The 21,676-nt window shown below is 36.6% G+C and overlaps 1 protein-coding gene across 1 annotated transcript in view; it reads right to left on the bottom strand.

The window, feature by feature from the left end:
• Nucleotides 1–21,676, bottom strand: part of TTC39B (tetratricopeptide repeat domain 39B) — a 68,000-nt gene that overhangs the window by 34,368 nt on the left and 11,956 nt on the right. Inside the window, exon 2 of the mRNA XM_083883748.1 lies at nt 8,657–8,691. Within this exon, the coding sequence (XP_083739874.1) occupies nt 8,657–8,691 (35 nt within the window). The remainder of the gene's footprint in view (nt 1–8,656; nt 8,692–21,676) is intronic.

The raw sequence follows: 21,676 nt of genomic DNA on the forward strand, positions 1-21,676 counted from the left end.
CCCACAAGGACTCAGCCATATTGTGAAAACTAGACATGCTAACTCCTTAGGTTACTATTTACCCACCTGAATAGGCATACACAGTTCATCTGATCACTAAAATGATTACAAAATAATCCTATTTAATCCTATATCAAGCCTCTCCAGCATGAATTTGACACAACATATACATAAGCTTAAAAACTGCCAGCAAAACAATCAAATCACAGGCATTTAGAATTGACCGCAGTCTGATTGAGAAGGAAGAAAAATTAAATAAGTACCAATATTGGTTTGCAGGTAGAGAAAAATCTGATTGATACTATTCTGTTCAACACTAAAGGGAATACACAGCAGTATAAAAGGTTATCAGATGTATTTAATGGAACTCAGTGGTTAGACAGCATTTTTAGATGTAAGTTTTAACATGAGATCTTTGCAGGTAAACTCAGTATTTATTACATTTGAATACTCCTTATCAGACTAATAGTTTATATCAAATAATTAGCTGAGGTCAATGCATGCATTACAGTGTACAAAAATGATCACCTGAACATGGCAGAGAGCAATACTGCCAAAACTTTATATACAGCATGTAGATAGAGACAAATAGATGATCACCACAAAAAAATACATAATTTTGATCTGTTCAACATTTCTGCTTGAAAGTAGGTCTAAATAAGGCATGCTGACAAGAAAATAGGTTGAGAAAAAACCTCCTTGAAAAACTAGCATATATGAATAATAATGACAGTTCAGTGGCAGTTTTACATGAAATGAATAAAAATTTAACTTATCTTGCTATGAAAAAAAAGAAAAAAATAAATCATGCTGCAAGTAGGACACCAGATCAGGCCAGATGTTTATGGGACTAACACTGCGTCACACAAATATTGGCCCAGATCCAAAGAGACAATTAGGACACCATGATCCCAGCAAGACACTCTTCCGAAACTTCAAACCAATTTACTTGAATTTATTACATAGCAAACTTACAGCCTATGCTGGAGGTATTCTGAAATAATTAAAGTCTCTAAAAGCACACTGCATTATACTTAACATTTAATACTTTGAAAGCACTGCACTGCATCCCATGAAATAAATTATTTATGTTTAAGTAAAAAATTATATAACCTCAAATGGTTAAATCAGCACAGCTACCAGGAGCAGGAGACATAGTCTATAAATGGAAAAAGTAGCTGTAAGTCTGATACTGTCCTTAAATTACCATATTTTAAAGAATGGCATCCCAAAATACACACCTTGCAGTGTTCTACATGCTACAGTATCTGAGCTGATTAAGCACTGACATCAGCAGAGAAGCTTCTGCTCTCTAAAAGCATTGTTCACCACTGCAAAGTGCACAAAGAGAAACATTATTTCATAATCCCACTGTGAATATATAAATTTTCCTTTATTTTCAAGGAAATCTACAGAAAAAAACAATGTTGTAGTTTGACATACATTCCAAAGCAATTTTCCCAGACAAAATCCCATGAATCTTACTACCACATTCATGATTTCAAGGACCAGTAGGCAAAGATAATATACTTACAGTATTAATTCAGTTAACTTCAGGTATGTAAATACAGTCCTTGCGTAAAAATAAGCGCTGTTTCTTTCACTCTTTTTCCACCGTGCACACACACACACACAAAAAAAAAAAAGGCAAAAAGACAAAGAAAAGCATAAAGAGAAAGGTGATTCTGTTTTATTTCTCGATATCCATGAGGTTTCATTAATGAGTTATCAAGCAAAAAGACTAAAAGTTTCCATGCCAGCAGCTGACAACAGAGGCACTCTCCACAGCCGAATTCAAAAGAAATGTCAGTGAGAGTGGCAGCAGCTACAGTCAATGCTGGAAACTGATGCCTCTGCAGGAAGAGGATGCTGGGAGATTCTCCCAATCTGTGCTGCAGCCTAATTCTAATCCATCACTCCTAACTGCAAGGGGAAAATGGAGACATGAGGAATGCAAAGTAATTTATATTTAAAGACAACAAAGGAGTCACCTTAGTGTTTCCTGAATATATAAAAAAAGAAGCCACAGTTAAAGTCAGATAGAAAAGGAAAAGTATGCTAATGACACTGCAGTAAAGTATGTTAAAGCAAGTGCAGGAAAACTAGATTAAATGCATGAGAGTTGATAGCAAGCAACACTGAAGAAAAATAACTAGCTCATGTTTGATTTTCTTTATTTGACAGTACTCAAACATCACTTTTTTTTAATTAACCCTTTCACATTTTTCCCCCCAGAAATCTAAATTTTTAGCTAGAGTTCCAGGACCAAAACAAATTACTAACACAGAGTGCTGTTAATAAACAGTTCTCTTCATGAATATCAGCTGCAATAGAAGAAAGCAGGAGTCAAAAGCGAAACAGCTACAACAAAGATAGTTTCATTCCCTTGGTCTAATCTCTCTAGATGAGATATGGTGAAAGCTCAGTAAATGAGAACAACATGAGTGGAAAATTAAAATATGTCCTCCACTATTACCTTCAAAAGGTATTCTTTAAAGCTGTTCCAACTGGACTAATAGTACCTATTTTTAGCTATGTTTACAGTTACAAACTGAGATTTACTCCCAAAATTCTCTCAAACAAGTCCTTTAATGCAAAATGCAGGAAATCACAGGTCTGCGTTTACTTGTTTTAGGTGTGTGCTAAGTAGTATCAGCAGTAATACTTCAAACCAATTTATTTAAACAACTTACTTTTCTTAAAACATTCTTACTTGTAACATACTGGGAAAGAATTGCATAGTATTTCCTACAACACCTGTGCGAAGGGCTATGACCAGGTAAAGGTTTCATAAATCTTGTAAACCTTTCAAAGAGATGAGATTGATACCTTTAATTTATGGACAACAGCACCTTTAAAATCAGGACATTCTATCTTTTCCATAAAACTTGACCCAGTAGTGTTAAAGACCAAGGAGTTCAGAGGTATATATTTAAATTCTCTACCATGTCATTTGAAGCAGTGTTTATGCCTACTGTCAGTTAATATACTAACAATATTAGGGGCAGGGAAAGTTAAAAGTGCCAGGATTTCTGTGACCTTGTCTATACACGAAGAGTAGACAAGTTTCAGTCAAGGTTTCCCAGTCACATAGAAGTCAACTCAATTTCCCCACAAAACATACTATGTTCTGTTTTTAACACGGTGTAAGTTTCAGACAGTCCACATTTGATGGCTCAGAAACTATTTTTTAGAAAAAGCTGAGTGAGTCAGGAGAACACTTCCACAAACCTGACAAAAGTAAGCTTTCTGTCTGCAAATATCAACCCATGCTTGAAAGCTTCTTCCTGGACTGACTTAAAAGAAAATAATTTTTTCTACTAAACTGAATACACCTTCCACTCAGATTGATTCCCAAAACACTATGCGACAGCATTTAATCATTAGGGAAGGGGAAGGAGTGGACATGACATAACCAAATCAAACAACCAAAACAACATTATAAAAAAACAGGATTCTTTTTTTTTTTTTTTTGTTAGATAGCTTAAAATAAACAAACAGGCAAATCCGAGTTTCAATCAGTTTTCCTTAAAAACAATCCTACTTCTCAACATCTGACCAATTCATTCTTTTTCTTCATCAATGAGTTAAAACTCATCTTTCCATTTTCTTATCTAAAGCACTTACATCTTAACGGTTGTACCACTAATCCAAAAGTCTACATCAGTTCCCAGGTTTTTCAGAAGTTAATCAGGCAAGGCAATTCTTAAGCTGCAAGGCTACCAATAGTGTTATGCAGTCTTACTAAAGCACAGAAAAAATATTACTTTCTTGAAAGACATTTAAAGAAAGACAATACTTTTTGATCATGCATTCCAGCAGAATATCAAGACTCCAACACGATACTTAAATAAATTCCAGAAGTCTCCAGAAAGCCCCACCCCAAAAATATGATGTGAGTTTAAAGCCATGGTGTTAATTAATTTGCAATGAAAGAACAAGCCACAGAGCAGCAAAAAAATACTTAGGCTCAATTAAGACAGATTTCTTTTGGTGAACATGGGATAACAGAAAAATATGCTGTGGTATCTTTCTGTGCAGTGGACTTTCAGCAAAGGCTTGCAAAAAGATTAACAGGGTGTGAAAAACATGCAGAATTTTGGGCATTTCCATGTACAATGTCTCTGAAACAGTTTGTTTGGCTTAGGATCTTTGTCTACCTCCTCTCTAAGGAGATATGAACGCAAGTGGAAATACACACTTCAAAGTGAACAGAAGATACCAATACAAAAAATAGCACGGTGTGGCCTGAAGTCTTCAACTGAAATACAAACCCAGAGAAATCCTACAGCACAGGCAAAAGATGTAGTGGCAATAAACATGTGTTAGGAATGACAAAATTACTGCCCAATGAAAAGCTCTCCAAGTTTAGGAATTTATAATCCTGGAACGGTTTGGGGTGAGGAAAGATCAGAGAGGTAAGGCTGCTGTACCATTACTGCTCTTTCAAATACTGAAACTTACAATATAAAGTAACTTATTGTGTCATATTCTTATATTTATGCAGCTATGAAAATATTATCTTCTAGACACAAAAACTGCCTTTACTGGATTTTTTTTTCCCCATTAACCTTGAGGGTCAAGCATAAGAAAATAAAATTTTGATCCCTTAAATTGTCACAGATGTTTCTCACCATCTCAAGACAATGTCAGAATGTGAGTTTAAACTTATGAAGACAGTAACTCTTTGTAAAAGTTATTGGCTCTCTGAATTAAAATCTGAATTTAGAGCCATTTCTTTAACTGTTTAGTTTTGTTCACTGACAAAATACTTGCAGGTGTAACTGAAATCTTAACTACACATCTAAGATTACAAGGATAACCTGCTCTAACTTCCTTAAACACTTCTGGTCCTTAATCCATCACCCCAGTAATACCAGACAGAGCTGCTTTGCTAGGATCAAGGATTAACAGCTTTGGATAGGCAAAGACAACGTGAAAGAGAATCAATGCCTCTTTTTGCTGAAAGTGATAAAGACAAAAAATACCAAGAGTTCCATTCTTGATCAAAAATCATCTGTCTGCTTTGCTTATAGAATAGATGCTCCCACTCTACTCTTTCAATGCTTCATGTTTTAAATGTGTTTAAATGAGATCTCACTATCTTTCCACTGATGACATAACTCAGGGTTTGGTGTCTGAAATTTCTATATAAATAGCACAACATGAAGACTTCCTCTGCATATGAGCTGCTTGCAGCAGTCAGGCAGACTACTCTGCTTCTTTACAAAGACAGCTACAAAACATCTTCTATAAACATACCCACACAGCTATCATAATACAGTTGCTCTAAATGCTGCTATTCATTTCCATAAGCCTCCGATATGGGGGTAGTAAATAAAGGCACTATCTAAGGAAGATTGCATGGACAAACACAACAACTTGATGGCTACTTAGTCCTTTCACATACAGATGACACTTTAAGGAACAGTAAGTAAAATGAGATGGACAGAAATACCAACAGAATTAGTATTTCATACATGTTCTAAACAAATTAAGAACTTCAGAGCATAAAATACATACAGAAATCAAAATAGCCGTGGCAAGGTTAGTACACGCTAAGTGTAATACAGTGATAGTTAAAAACTGTTGAGACCTCAAACCATTTTCAGTCTAGTTGTAAAGCCAAAGACAAAATAATTCAGAAAAATACACTCTGGCAACAGAAAACATGAGTATCTGCATTCTACAAAGAGATATTCAGAATAATTTGAGTAAAAATTAAGGTAGCAGAAATACATTGAAAAAATTCTAAGAAATAAAGAATTATCTTGTTCAATAAGACTAAAACTAAAGTTGCCATTTTTTCACAGTAAGATTTGGGTATTGATGAGGCATTTTTAGCAAGCATTAAATAAAAAAAATAAACCACACAGAAATCTGTTCCATTTATATATGTTTTTGAACCTGTAGATGCTTGGCAGCTATTAGGTAACTTCGTCAAACACATCCACCCATCCCAAACCTCGGAAGCAAACACTTCAGTGGAAAATGGTAAAAAGCAGCATACCACCACAAAACTACTTGGCAGAGGCTTCCATTTCCACAACAGAAATGACAGTTTGTCTCCAGTTACTCAGTTCCTTTTACAACAGAATACACCAATCAAACTAGTTCTGAGTTAACACAAACAGGCAATGGTGAATTTACTTTGACATATATCCCATCTAATATCTTTGGAAGGTTGAAGATGTTCTGTCAAGTGTTACTATCAAACCAGTACTTTGAAAACTCAGTTACTTTTGTTGGCAGAGAAGACATTAAACACTAGTGCTTGCTTTAAATAAAATAGCAGAGTGACATAGTGTAATAGTCCTTCTTCAGTTTAGCACCAGTGAACAAAATTTACAGTAAACAACTCTATTTAAAGGTTTCTTCATTTTTCTACAAAGCAAGTATTTTGTGATCATTATATATTTTGGAGTTGCTGTTTATATCTACAGTAGCTACCATGGGTGGAAGATGACAAAAGAGTCTAGACAGAGAACCGAGTACACTTAACACCACTGCAGCAAAGACTGATTTCCTCCTGGGCCTATGACAGCCAGCACATGAGATTTAGAGAAGGATTTTGCCATATTAAGGTAACTCATTGCCCTTTCAACATCTAACCGGCACAATCTGGTATCTACAGGTATGAAATTATACTTAAAGAATGAGCCAGTTAAAGTCAAGAATAGAAAAACCATTCACTAGCATCTACTGCTGCAAAAGACAGAGCCATGTTATTCTGTACATATTTTATACCAAGAATTGCAGAGTGGTATATGAAATACTATGAAGATCTGGTTGTTACACATTCTTTCCCAACTCTCTAAACCAACATGATGATCTGACAGAACCTGAACCAAAAACTGATCTCAAAAGTAAATATGAGTATTGATTGACACAACTCCCTGTAAAAAAGGTCCATTTTAGTTAAATTCAATTGGATATAACTAACTGCAAAAAGGACTCAAATTAATGTCAGGCATATCATCACAGAGCTCTAACAATGCCACCTTCCTATCCAAAATAAGGGAGAATGAAACACTGACACAGGAAAACGAGGAAAGTGAATGTTACCAACAGCAAAATCAAAAAATAGAGATAGCTTCCCAGAAGCCTGAATCTCTGGCCATTCACTGTTTCAATATAGTAATGAAAAACCTAGAGTTAATTCCCTGTTAAAAGAAAAAGGTCAGGAACAACCAGTATGGCATTAGACTTACTAAAGGCTCTCCCTTAGGCAAACTACTAGCATCATTTGAAAACTACAATCAAATCATTTTAAGAAAGATTACACTGAAGATTTGCACAAAACATTCAAAGACTTTTTTTCCGTTCCTTAGGCACATTTTTTTAAATAGCCATATCTCTGAAAGAATTTGAGAGAGTCCAGTCCTCTAAAGAATCTTGCCCAGATACAAAAAAATACACACATTCACTATGCTAAATGTGATGTTAAGTAACAACACAATTTTTTGTCCCATCAATACTCTATAATCTTCCATTTACTTTTCTATATAATGCTTATTGTAGATGGAAGCAATAGCAGCCAGAATAAACTGACATCATAACTTCTATCATAAAAAGTGCATCCATAAGACAGCTATGAACACAAAAGAGACACTCAGGAAGAACAAACCAAACCTCTGCATGCCAAAAATAAACAACCATGCCCAGCTCAGACATTAACAGAAAACAATAAAACCACTTTCTCATAAAAGGAATGAATATTGGATAAATATTCTCATACAGTATTTCAAAGTTACTCTTGTCCCTGTCACAGGGGAAAACAGTAGCCAAAGAGGTAAGTTACCCAGTCATACACAAACCGCTAGGCAGTCAAAGGAAGATTAAGCAATCAGTAATACAAAGAATTCTCAACTTGAACATACCAGGTTCTTGTCTCCTTATGAGTGTCAGCAAACAATGTTTAATTTTTCTCAGTTTTACACAGATCGGACCTTCCTACTCTAGGTAAGATACAAACAGAGGGTCTGGCAAAACTGTAAAATACAGTTTGCCAAGACCATGGATGTTCTGGCCATGAAGTTCAGGCCAAACCTACTCCTGGGTCTAGAAGTGTTTTAGCAATCTGAGGACTTCAGCAGAAGTCCCCTTCTCATGTGCTTCATGGCACAAAAATGCAATAAAATCCTAGAGAAGAACTAAAACCACTTACAAACAGCATCATGCGTTTTCATCACAGTTTAAGGAAGGTGTTGCTTCAGCATGAGACCTTACACCAGAGATGTTACTGTATTTCACTTCATTAGGGGAAAACATCTGTGGAGCAGCATATTACAAGACACAGCAATTTCCCTTTGAAAATCTTGCTTAGATGGTCTTGCATAATGCGTGATCTAAAGTTTTCCTAATAATGTTAAGCGCCTATTTTTTCACCACACAAAAATGTCTAGAGCTGCTGGTATGTAACTAAGTTACTATTTTTAATTCTTTACGATTGTCATATTTGTTGACAAATATTTCATGACCTATATCAATCTGATTACACTTCTGTTTCTGAACTCTTGAAGACTTCAACTGTTCTGAAAAACATTAATGTAGTCAGTGCATATAAAATTATGTTTCCCTGGAATGGTGTGCACACAGTATTCCACTCCTGCATAAGCAGTTTTAAAAAACAAACATTTTAAAAAATTCTACTTACACGGGGATGTTTTCATAGGCATCTTCAAAGTTTTCCTGCAGAAGAAAAAAAAAAGTTTCAATCTAATATATGTATATACACATGTTTGTATTACAGCTGAAATTTACCATTACCAGATAGCAATTACTTCTGCAACAGGCAGTAAATATCAGAATTTTCACAGTCTACTGACTGTTGGTAAGCTTTCATTGCAAATCATTACACAGAGAGATATCCTATGTGCCTACAACATCAGACTACAGATAAATTAAACCAAAGATCTTTTCCTTTTTAGATTCTAAACTTCCACCATGCAGATCACAGAAAGCAATACAGGCTTATGCACTTGAGATGTGTTTGGGATGCACTAGCTGAATAGTATACCTACACAGGAGATAAAAGGCGTTCTGTGCATATACCGAATTTGCGGGTTGTCCAGAGTACATTCAAGAGATCTGGAGTGCATGACAGACAGCACACATGTACAGCCAGCTCACACATTAAAAGCAGTTATGTGAACAGCTTAGTCCAGAAACCTAGAAGTTGTTTCTTTCCACCTAGATTCAAAGCTCTTTCAACCTAGGTTCAAATTTCGAATTGAAATAAAGGGAGAAAAGCACAAAAGTGAAAATGAGCCGAACAGCTCAGCTCAAAGATCATTTATTTCTGTATACAGTTTCCAAAACTGCGCTCTAGAAGTGTTTGGCAAGAACAAATGGGCAAACAGCCCTCCACCTCACACTTTCCAGCCTCTGGCAACTATGGGAATTCCATGACTAAATACATTCATCTTGTGATTTTCAGTAGATCTCTGTTCCAAATACCAGTCTGATTTCCTCAACCCCACATAGACTTTGTTTTATTAATGAGTTATATTATTAATAAGGAATTTCATGAGCCTGATACCCAATTCATGCAAAAGAAGAATTTCTATTTGAACTCAGCTCCAATTACCTTTGTTTAACAATCCCTAGCTTCATTTATTCAAAACCAGTAAAGAATCAATTCATACTTGCTCTTTCCTTGACACTTAAAATTTTGAAAGCTTTTGTTACATCATTCAGCTTATCTCTCTTCTGAGACAAAGACTGCTACGTTATTCAGTCGACCTTCAAACAGAAACTATTTCCTACTTCTTTGTAACTGTGCCTTCTGCTCTTTCCTTACGAAAATTGGAAGCATGATGGAACAGATTTTTAGCATATCCCAGGAAGATACCTGGAGGAGACTGATCCTCACTTCCGTACAAACCTTTTCAGTTAGCTGTGGAGAGTCATAAGATCTCTCTGGATTCTTCCTTTCTCCAGGCTAAACATCCCCAGCTAACTAAGCCCCTCCTCACAGGATTTGTGCTCAAGACCCTTAACCAGTTCCATTGTCCTTCTCTGGACACACCACAGCATCTCACTCTCTGTCTTGGAATGAGGGGCCTAAACCAGAACACAGAATTTCAAGACTGGCCTCACCAGTGCCAAGTACAGGGTAAACTTAAAAGAACTCAGAAAAAGCCAATTAAATGATCCTCCTGGTCTGAGGAGAACTGGTGTTTCAAAAAGCTGAATAGAAAGCAACAGGAACATCCTGAACAGAAATTTTGTTACCTGTGTCTCACCCCAGACACTGAGAGAAGTCACCTGTCTTCCAACAAACTCCTTCTCTAAAGTCTAATTGCCTCCTTGAGACACTTCAGGAGACAAAAGAAGAAATAACAGAATAAAAACAGAATAAACAAGCAAAACACAGCTTCTTGAGCACAATTCCAGTTTCTCCTAAGACAACAAACTTGAAAAGCAAGAGTCAAGGTACTTTTAAACATCAAGTACTTAATAAAGAATAATAATGACCGGAAGTTCGATTCCTGTCATTCACACTGGTCAAATGGCTGCCCAAACATTTAAAAGGATGAAGTACAACCTAAGTGTTTTTCCCCAAACATCAAGGCATAGGGAATAGTCACAGCCTTTCTGTGTGACTTTCAGGGACTCCTCAAAGTCCATTTTTAGGTTTTTTTCTGAAGTTTCTCATGTCTTCCTATTCCCACTGCCTATGAAATAGGTATTAGAAAGTATTCAAATTAGTATCTCAGTCCCATTTCCACAGACTTACAGAAGTTTGCAGTTGACTCTACAGAAAAAAAGCTGGAGGGAGTAGAAGAGAAGCCCAGCCATTTTGTACTCCATTTCATGCCCATTACAAAAAAAAAGTGACATCAACCTAAGGTGTAAAGAAAAGGACTGCGACAGAAGTAATTAGAATAGCTCCTCCCCCATCAAGTTCTACGAGTGATCACATTCCTACCAAAAAACAAGTAATTTAAAAAGTACTCAGAACATAATTCACTTCTTTTCCAGTAGCCTGGTAAAATCTATTTGTAATTAGGCCTGTTCAACAAAAATTTGAGTGAAGTGTTACATACAATGCACCGCATCTTAAAGGCCTAAGGCCATATTTAATATACAAATATGTACATGTATGCATATAATACACGTCAATATGAAAAATAAACTCAAGTGATTGGTAATGTTTGTGTATTCTTCAGAGTACAGAAGGAGACCAAATGCACATTCTTGTGCAATTAAAGCCTAGTAAAGTGTCTATTTTCAAGAGCTCATTCCAGCACTGCAAGTTTCAGATGACACAGCTGAGATGCCACAACAGTTTCCAGAGGTGCTCATTCATTCAGGCTGCAGCAAAGCAGGCTATTTAATGCAAAGGAAGCGTTTTTACTTAGCACCAATAAAAGGGCATTGTCAGGCATTGGCCTTCAAGACTGAATGTGACCTCCACACTTTAGCACAGAACACTCTGTCCATTATTTATTTACATGGCTGAAGAGATTAAGGTGGATGCAGTCCTCCGTTCATTTCCTTCACCAGATCCAGGTCTGTCCTGCAGCAGGTCCCAAAGTTCCTGCTCTAGTATGTCCTTGTTATAATGGTGTTCTGTCCACAGGACATACAGCAGAAACCTGGAAATATGACCTGTAGTTAAATCCACAAAAAGGACAACCAGATCTTCTACTCAGAAAAAGAAACATATGAACACATAAGCTAGTACCAAGAGAAACAGTGTAACAACCATCTCACTCAGTACAACATTGATTAATGCTGCAATCCACAGATTTTTAGTGCACTTTTTCCAGAGTGCACATCCATCCAAGAATTTAAACTGCAGAAATATACGTAAAACTGCCACTAGATGGCACGACTCAGACATTTTCAAAGATTTTAGAAAATCATTAGCACAAAATTTAGCAAAATCAAGCTGTCTCAAAATTATGTTTCTTGAATCACAGTCTTTTTTTCTTTGTTTGTTTGATAATTGCATTATTTCTTTAAACCTTTATGATGTATCCTTTCCAAAATGCAAGCAGGCTTAAAAACAATTAAGTTTACAAAACTTAGAGATACTAATATTTTTTGAAGCAAAGAAAGTCCAAGTCAGACAGACATAAATGGATACTTGCTAATGGAGAAAAACAGAAGAGTTCCTGCACTCTAGCAATGAGAGCAGAAACAAGGACTCACAGCAGACACTTCATCTCTCAAGCCTCACAAAAGTAGCATGTAAGGGACGTTGTTCAACAAATACAGGACATATATCAGTACCTACACTTTTGTTCTAACGCACTGGGAGAAAGAAGAAACACTGCTTATTAGAGATTCCAGCATCAAATGGGAACTCTACTTTTTTCCACACTCATCATAAATCAACTCTAAGGAAATTCCAGACTATATCCCATGACTCGTAAACTGTTAAGTTCACCTAATGTTTTATCAAGTTAAGTGTTTAAATACTGCTCTTTTCAAAATGAAGCAGGCCAATTTAATAAATCTAAACTATTCCTTTAAGCCACTCTTTTAAAATTCAGGTTTATGACAAGATATGACTACCAAGTAGGGTATAAAGCATCTAGATCCTCCACACTGAAAACGACGTAACTTCAGAAAACTAAATCCAAATTCAACAGATAAATGAGATCGCATAAAATAGTTATGAATTCCTACCCAGAATTTAATATTATTGCTGTGCCACATTACTTGTTCTTGTCACAGCTTTACTTTGTCAGTAGTAAATAAACAACAGTTTTAAGGTGACTTGAAAAACCACAAATTTATCAGTAACACCCTCCTTGGGAAGCGCACATATTAAGGTATTGCAAAACATGGGAATCTATAAAGACAGTTGCATATTTAGGAAGTACATGCACTTCAAGATGTTTTGTCAAAACTTCTGTTCAAGTATGGGTACATCTAACTACTTTTGTACTCTTTTGTAATTCAGTCCCACAACAACCTTCTCAAAAAAGAAATCAATGCTAGGTGAAAATGATGCACAAGAAACCCAGTCTCTGGCCTGAGGCATGCTGCCCTGCCTACTCCTCATTGCCTGCAGCTGCCCATGAGCTGCCCTGAGCTGCCCACTAGCTCAGTTACTAGTTTGGAAGTCGGTGACTGGATTCTATATAAAGAGAAAAAGGCTTCACTGAGAGGTCTAAAATTTCTCAGTTGAAAAGAAAGGGTAACACACCTTTCACTGTGTTCATGTTAAAATTATCATTCTGTATGCAGATTCATCTCACAGAACTTAAGGGATTTTAAATAAATAAAACTTAGCTGACAAGCTCAGAAGCAGCTTTCTAAAATCACAGGAGAGGCTTCCTATTGACCTTAGCTAAAAGTTGGCAGACAGCCAAAATAGCACGAGTATATACACTGCATCTGAGAGTATGAATTAAACCTCTTTTCTCTTGGTAATAGTGAACACAGGAGAAACACGCAACCACGGGAAGACAATGGGTGAGATATAAGAAGAAACTGACCTAAAATGCTTATAAGATGAACTGAGACTACAGAAGAAAGACCTCCCATATGGTCTTCATTTCAACAAGGAAACCAGTTTCTTAGCTTCTCTAAGCCACCAGTCACTACACATTTTTATTATCAAATGGAAGAAATTATAAATACATACACCTTTTTTTTCCCCTTTTCTGTTATGAAACTTTGTGAATATTTGCTTCTCCTTAGCCTTAATCAAGACTACACTAAAAATGATTCAAAGAAACTGGTGGTTAAGAATTTTACACTTCAGGTCCACTGAAGTGATAACTTAAAATCACTGCTCATTTAAAACTTACCAAACATTACAGCAATATGAAAGCTCCTTAGAATATTACTCAAGGATACCAAACAACAGCATACTGTCTCTCCCCTTAGTTGACTTGACTGAACTGAGAACTGCTAACAGAAGCTGGAAAGTAACAAAGAACAGCAGCGCAATCAGCAAAACTCCCAGAAGTACAAGTCAAGAAGATCCTTGCTTAACTGAACACCCATCCCTGTGATTATGTAACTTGCATGGAAATCACTAACTAAACAAAATAGAAGGGCTTTACTTTGGTGATTGTTAGTATTGAACTCTGTGCACAAATAATGGCACAGGAAGTCTGGTAGGGCATGTTTGACTTGTGGAATGCCACAGAGCATCCAGGCTGGTGCAACTCTGAAATAAATAATCAATGTCTCTCTTGTGTAATTACTAGCTTGCCGCACATCAGTTACCAAATCTGATTTTTGTGGACAACACTTTGAGGCATTAAACATCAGAAATTGCTACTTCATAAAAAAGAATGATGGAGATGAACAACAGAGCAACTCACTGGTGTTAAATTACGGAAATTTAGCCTGCAAGACTGCTCAGTCCAAAATAAATACATTTGGCTACAAAAAATGGGTTTGATTCACCTGCACTTTCTTAACTGAATCTCCTACACACATCTACAAACTACAGACAGTACCTGCACCAACTCAAAAAAGTAAAGTAGTTCTGAGAACCTGACTTATGAAACATAATCTGCTATGGACACCTTTCCTGCATATTAACAACCAGATGACAGTGTCACGTAAGGACAGAATTCAACTGTTGCTTAAATAGGCAGTTGCATGAGAAAACACAACTCAGGCCTGCATATTTTCCCACACATTAAGAAACAAAAATACCCAGCATTACAGCAGGACCCAAAAGTTAATTTGTCACATATCTTCAGCTAATTCATACAGTACTGATGTAAAGAATAGGTATTTTGATGAGGCAAATAAAATTTAGCTTTAATCTCAAAAAAATAAGATGCTTTTCATTTATTAATATTTCTGTAGAACTGACAATACTCTGCATTATAAAGTGCTTAAAAATCCTAACATTTTAGCTACTGCTTCATTATACTTCATAGCAATTTCTTACAGAAAAGAGCAGTCTACTCTACAGACCAGCAGAAAAATAACATGGAAGTTAACCTACAACTTTATGTTTACTGTCAAAACATAACATAGGAGAGAAACATAGGAGAGAAACATCATTTCAATATTGTCTTGGCAGAGAAACTACTTGGGGTAGCAGAGAAAGGAAAAGATATCTCCAACTTTCATCTCTGTCACCTACAGGTGCTTTATGTGACACTTCAACACCAGATCCTGGTATTAATAATTAATAGCCTAGGAACAGAAAAACATGAGTAACACTCAGTTCAAAGAGGAAGGAGATGATGAAGCTGTTACAAAACAGGAAAATTATTTCCCCTTCCCAGAGACAGAAATATCCTTGAGGCAACAAAAATGGAAATGCACAAACTCTGCTCCATACAGTACAACCAATTTTCATACTAAAAGTGAAAAGAGAAATTCATTCCTCTGAAAGAAAAAATGCACATATTTCTGTGGTTACATAATACTTCAGATTTATTTGTTTGAACTATAAACATAACTTATCTGCTTTTTAAAAATTCCCAAGATTATTTGCCTAAAATAATTTGCCAGCGTTTTTCCAGAGAGCTGAGTGGACAGACAACAGCGGTTGTTTTGGAGAAGCTGTGTTTTCCACCACAGATGAAGAAAGTCTGTAGTCAGAAGCCAAAGATGAGACTTGGTAATTCAGACTTACTTATTCACTCTCATCTAAATAGAACATGCAACATTCAAGACGTGACTGGAAGTCATACTTTAAAGAGCAAAAAACAACAACAAACCATACTAAAACCAAACACAAAACGAAACAAGACAGCAAATATCACAACCCCAGAAATATACCCACACACCAAGAAGAAACAAAGGATTGGTAAAGTAAAACTCACTTTTGCTAGAAGTTAGGTTAACTAAAGAGCTGATGAACAATTAGAAATTAAAACAAATTTCAGTGTCATTTAGCTGAAAAATTAGATGTCAGTAACCACAAGAACAAAGGTTTCTCAATTAGTATAGAAGGCAGCGGCGCTTTGATGCTGCTGGTCGCCCAAAAATTTCCAGAAGATATAAAAAAAATGAAAATATCTACCCATTTTCTACAGAGAACAGACATTTGCAATGGAAACAACTGTTATAAATAAGAGCAGCTAATCAACACGTTATAGAAAGTGGACAATTCCTGCTCTGCCTTCAGCTGGAAGCAAGCCAGACAATTCTTAGACAGTCATACTGTATAAACCAGGACCAAGAACAAATCTCAACCAAAGGAACTGCAGTCAGACATTGTCAGTCAGGCTGGTTGCATGCCAGAGGCAGACTCAAGATGAAGGTTTTTCTGAACCTACTTGTAAAGATGGGGCACCAGGCAGTCACATTTTAATAAACTGACATCGCTCTCACCGTTGTAAACAACTGGATGAGCTTCTACTGTTTTAAACAGCACCTCTCCCTCATGACTGATAAGTGGAAATCAGCAGATTCAGTTACACACTCACCAAGTAAAGCATAACAACTACTTTAAATTACATGCAAAAGGCTGGTGTCAATAGTTATACATGTTTGGATTCATATCCAACACTGTTGTGTTGTGTTGGATTCATATGCAAACTGTAGTTTCTGCTGTCCAAGAAAGCAGAATAGAATTTCACTTAAAAGTTGGCTAAACACCAAGACACCTTTCCTTACTGTTTATAGTGGCCCCTCCTTGCTATTCAATCTGCAGTTGTTTCTGCAGAGAAAGCACTTCTAAGAGGCAGAAGAATAGGTAGTAGCATAGAACTTCACTGCTGCAATAAAGCTCTGATCTTTCTAGCTGATCAGAGCTTTATTGTCTCACACAAACCTCCTGGGTCATCCCCAAGACTACAGGAGTTTCTATTTGTTTGAAAGTGATACCAGAAAAAAAAAAAAAAAAAAAAAAACCAAAATGCAACAGAACAAACAAATTATATACTCAACCAAGAGTTCAACATTCAGTACGCTTGCAACAAAGTGCACTTCTCATAGAAAATATCTGTAAGTATCGCATATGATGCTATTCTTGGTCAACTTCATTACACAAAACTGATTGCCAAGCAATCCTAAACTGAAAGGCAAAAACAAACAACCACCTTGTCTGGGCACATATTCCTTTTCCTATTGTAGGAAGAGAGATTTGAGAAGAATGCGAAGGCAACTAACGAGCCTAAGAAGACAGAAAGATACACAAGCATTCTTCTCAAAACAGACAGTACACAAGGGAAAACACTAAGTTTGTCCTTCCTAGCCATAAGAAAGATTATTCAATCAAATTAATTCTTCTTGCAGCAGACAAACTTCTAAGTATTGCAAGAACTTTTTGTCAAGCTCATCAGTTTTTGTAAAATCTTGTACCATCATTCAGTCATTCCACAGAAACTGCATAAAACCTCAATGAAATCAAAACAAATTTTAGGATGCTATTATTATATTTACAAAGTTAGTGAGAGTTCTGCTACATCTTTCCAGTCCTAATAACTCGAACACCATAACCAGTAGGTACAGCTGTATTTTCCAGGACAGTGGTCACAAACATGGATGAGATACCACTGCTGAAAGACCAATCTAATAAAGACTTTCCTACTTTAAGCCACACAGCTTAACAATAAACTTTTAGTAAACTTCTGTTGGTTTCCAAATAAGACTATTGTTATTTTTCATTCAGTGTAAGAGGTAGACACAATGCAATTTCAGAGACACAAACAGAGAGTACTTTCAGATACTAATTGAAGGTAGAGCAGCAGAAACAGAGTAAGTGTTTACTCTCTTAATGTGCTGTAGGCAAGGCACGAGCAACTTGAAAATCACTAGCCACACTGCAACTCAACAGAAAAAGCTTGGTCTTTCCTAATCTAGCAAGGCTAGTATTTCCCAGTCAGTGACTTATCATCTATTTTAGTTCAGAACTCGCTCTCTCTCAAGTTTAACCTTCCACGACCAGGTAACAGTCATAGAAACTTCAGCTCAGTTTTGTCAAAGGATCACTAGACAGTTTGCTGATAACAAAATGTTATCACTTCAAGAGATACAGTATCAGTAGATAAAAAGCTAAGATACTTTTTGCCCTCACTTGAGTCAACATAACATACCAAATAAAATTAATGTTATGTGAAGAGGAAAGAAAAACATGGTTTGAAGATCCATTTAACAAATACCTGAAAATAAAGCTCTTCTTGGAGATGGAGTAAGGTGCTTCCTGTCCCACAAGGATAGGTCTATTTAGCAGTTTTATCTAACCTTCCCACCTTCATTCCCATACTTCAGTGTTTGTGATGGCACTGATGAGGCAGAACCTATCAGTTTTCAGTTACACATAATTCACACATATCAGGATGGATCAAACACAAAGACACAGTGAAAGTCAAGCTGCAATTACAATTAAGAGACAGTCTTGAATCAACATAAGAAACAGAGTGGAATCCACTTCCCACTAAAGTAAAATACAGATAGCTAAGAGGAAGAGCACATTGTGTTGTCCTGGACTTTTACCAAGCAATTTTATATAAAGATGCTTGATACTTACTGCTTCCAATAGACATCTAAAGCTACCTGGAAAAACCCTAATTATGGTTTCCCATGCACTTAATATACACTATCCAGACAAAATCAAATTACAGATTCCCTAGAGGGATATTTGGACAATGTTCCAGAATGCTTATCAACCACAATGTAATCAACAATCTTAACTAAGTCTCATTAAAGACACATTACCTTATCACTATTGGGGAGCAGAGAAGGTTAACCTCATATTAAAAACAACCTCCCTATAACTAACCAAGGCCAGCTTTGCATATAACTAAAAAAAAAAAAAAAAAAAAAAAAAAAAATGAGCATCTTAGGTTTTAACTTGAGGTCTTCCTCAAGTTAAATATCCTCTTGACTATACAGCTGGTCACTCATTTGTAAAGAATGCAACAGCAGTTGCTGCAAATTTAGCACCACAAGGTCCTATTTTATAGTGAAAAAAGCAATTTAAGTTACTCTTCTTGACTGTTTCATTTATTTTAAAAGAAGATCTTACTGCATTAATGGTGACTCCAACAACTCTAATTTTGATAAAGTTGTTCTTACTTCAGAACTTCAAAGTCTCTGATATTTTCTGATCCATTAGCACGACAAGTACTAACTGCAGTAACAGAAGAGACCTTTAGAAGTCAACATTATCTGGAGTTAAAAGTGTCTATAATACAAGATTAAAGCAGTAACTTTCGGCCAGAGCACAGGTTGTTCTCTCTGTGCAAGATCAGTTTCCATCTCTTCTGGAAACCACTTTATATTCATTAACAGAAAAGTACTGTCTCAAGGTTGTGGTAATTTAACTTCATTACTTCACCACTAGTATAAAATTAAATAATTATTAACTGATTTATACTAGCATTCTAGAGAGTTTGTTCTTTCCACCAGAAAAAAAAAGCCAAACACCTAACACTAAAATACAGTGTCACATTCAGACCAAGTATCACATCAAATTATGCTAAGCAGAATCAGATCTTGACTTAACCAGCCAGTAAGCTAAAGTGTTAGTTTTTCCTCGGCTACTTAGAGACAAACACAAAAAGAATACATTCTCACTTGAAGTTACAATAATTCTTACCAAGAAAATAAAACAGAAAAACAAATAGCACAAAATTTCATCAACATAAGTAATAGTTAGCATGATAATGCCCCCTAAATTTTGGTAATGTATCAAGGGTTCATAAAAGTCTACAGCCTTCCTTCCTCCGTCATGACTCCCTCAATATCGATTCTTCACGCAGTCCATTCCCAAGCACACATGGGAATTCTTCAGGTACTGCAGGACAGCTACAGGATCCAGAAGAGGGACACCAGACAGACTACACAGGCGCACTGAAAGCATCCTGCTTTCCCAGTTGGAAGTCGTAGCATTTGACAGACATTGACAGACAGTCACACTTCCACCTTCCAGCATGCATACCCCCATACAGCTTACTGACCTCATGGGGAATTTATAGCCTTTGAGAATTCTAGCTGGCATGCAATAACAAGGACAGGATTGACACAGAGTTGTCACCAGATTTGTCACTCCTTCTACCCAAAAGGGTTACTTTACCACAAAGGTAAGTTTACAGTATGTCAGTGCCTCTAGGCAACTGTTCATGCACACAGACTCCCTCCTCCTCCTGCTTCTAAGTACTCATGGGCAACCAGAGCACTGTTTCCTCTACAGCAAGCCCACACTGCAGCACTTGCCTCTGGCTCCCGTGACTCACATACTGCCAAAGGAAATCCTGCACAACTACACTATGCTTCAGTACAAAGCACTGAGACTCCCCTTGCAGACTTCTTCCTTCCACCGGCACCCAGAGATACAGAATAGAAAAAAGCCTCATGTTATATGAGGTGTAGAAAACTTCTTTTAAATTATAGAAAGCGAAGTACCAGACAGACAATTTTCCAGGCTGCCAGGAAACTATTTATCTCTCAGCTGATCTCTACCTATTGCTAGTATCCTTATCTATTTTCACTTTAGCCCACAGTCATTATATACCAGAAAGGCTTTATCAATTGGTGGATACTGTTGCAAAGGCTTTTTGAAATTTCACATGGATTTTTTAATTACTTCATCAGACCACACCAATGCTTACCAAAGGTTGAGTATTTTTTAATGTTAGAAAGATACCATTTAGGCAAAATTCTGCAACGATTAAAATCTAAGGTCAGTAGCTACCACACCTCATATACATAAACTGAGACATCAAATGCTATGGTATGATCTACAAAGACATGAACCATGAAATTAATATAGAGTTTATCTTCCCATCATAAAACTGCTTTATCTCTTCTACATTAAAGAGCAGACCTAAAACAAAGGAAAAGGATCAGACACAAAACTTTCAGTCAAGGATAAGAGAAGCATGTTTCAGAGACAACTGCGAAGGAAAGCCCTATATCCTTGGTTGCCATCACAAGATGTAACCTGAGCTTCCCCTTCTTGCACTCCACCTGTCCTTGTAACACCAGAGGGCTTCACAAACATCAAACACAAAACAACACTTTATGTGCGTTTAAAAAATAAAAAGCAACTAAGCCAAAATATTAACAACTGGATGTCAGCTCTTTCAATTACGTCAGGTGACTTCCTTCCTCTACTCCACCAGAAGAACACGCACGCTCAGAAACACTGACAGAAATTCAAGGCAACTGTACAAATCCCATTGGCCAAGCCAAGCTGCTTTTTGTAGAGAAACTAGCTAACACAGGACCACAAACCGTGTTCCATATTGCAACTCAAACTATTCAGAGAAAGTGCATAAGCCACTTCTACCGTGTAATCTCTAGTCTTTGTCCCCATGATGTTTTCTTTACTATTCCTCCAGTTGTGCCCATGCATAGCTACCCGTGATGACACACCTGTAACCTGAACATCCTGATTCAGCATGAAACCCCCAATGCAAGGCACATGAACACAGAGGTGTATAGTCTATCCAGTAATTCTTGCCTACTTTCCCTTAGAGACCAGACTTGAATATCCTCCTCTTCACTCACACACATTACTATTTAAAAATACAACTACCTTTTCAGTGCTCCAGTGTACAAATTCATGACAAGCACAAACTGAGAAAGCAGTTAGGAGAAATCTTTCACAGTGGAACTCTGAACTGCAGAAGTGAATAAATACAGAGTACAATTTTCAGAAAGATCCTCCTACCTGGGACCTGATTTATGACACTGACATAGACCCTATAGTTCTGTTTTCAGTTCACAAGAAAGAACTAAGCCAGGAAATCTGCATTTAGTTTGCACTTCCATTCAAAATGTAACTTAA

The sequence above is a fragment of the Zosterops lateralis genome (assembly GCF_965231275.1).
Source record: "Zosterops lateralis genome assembly, chromosome: Z".
NCBI lineage: Eukaryota > Metazoa > Chordata > Aves > Passeriformes > Zosteropidae > Zosterops > Zosterops lateralis.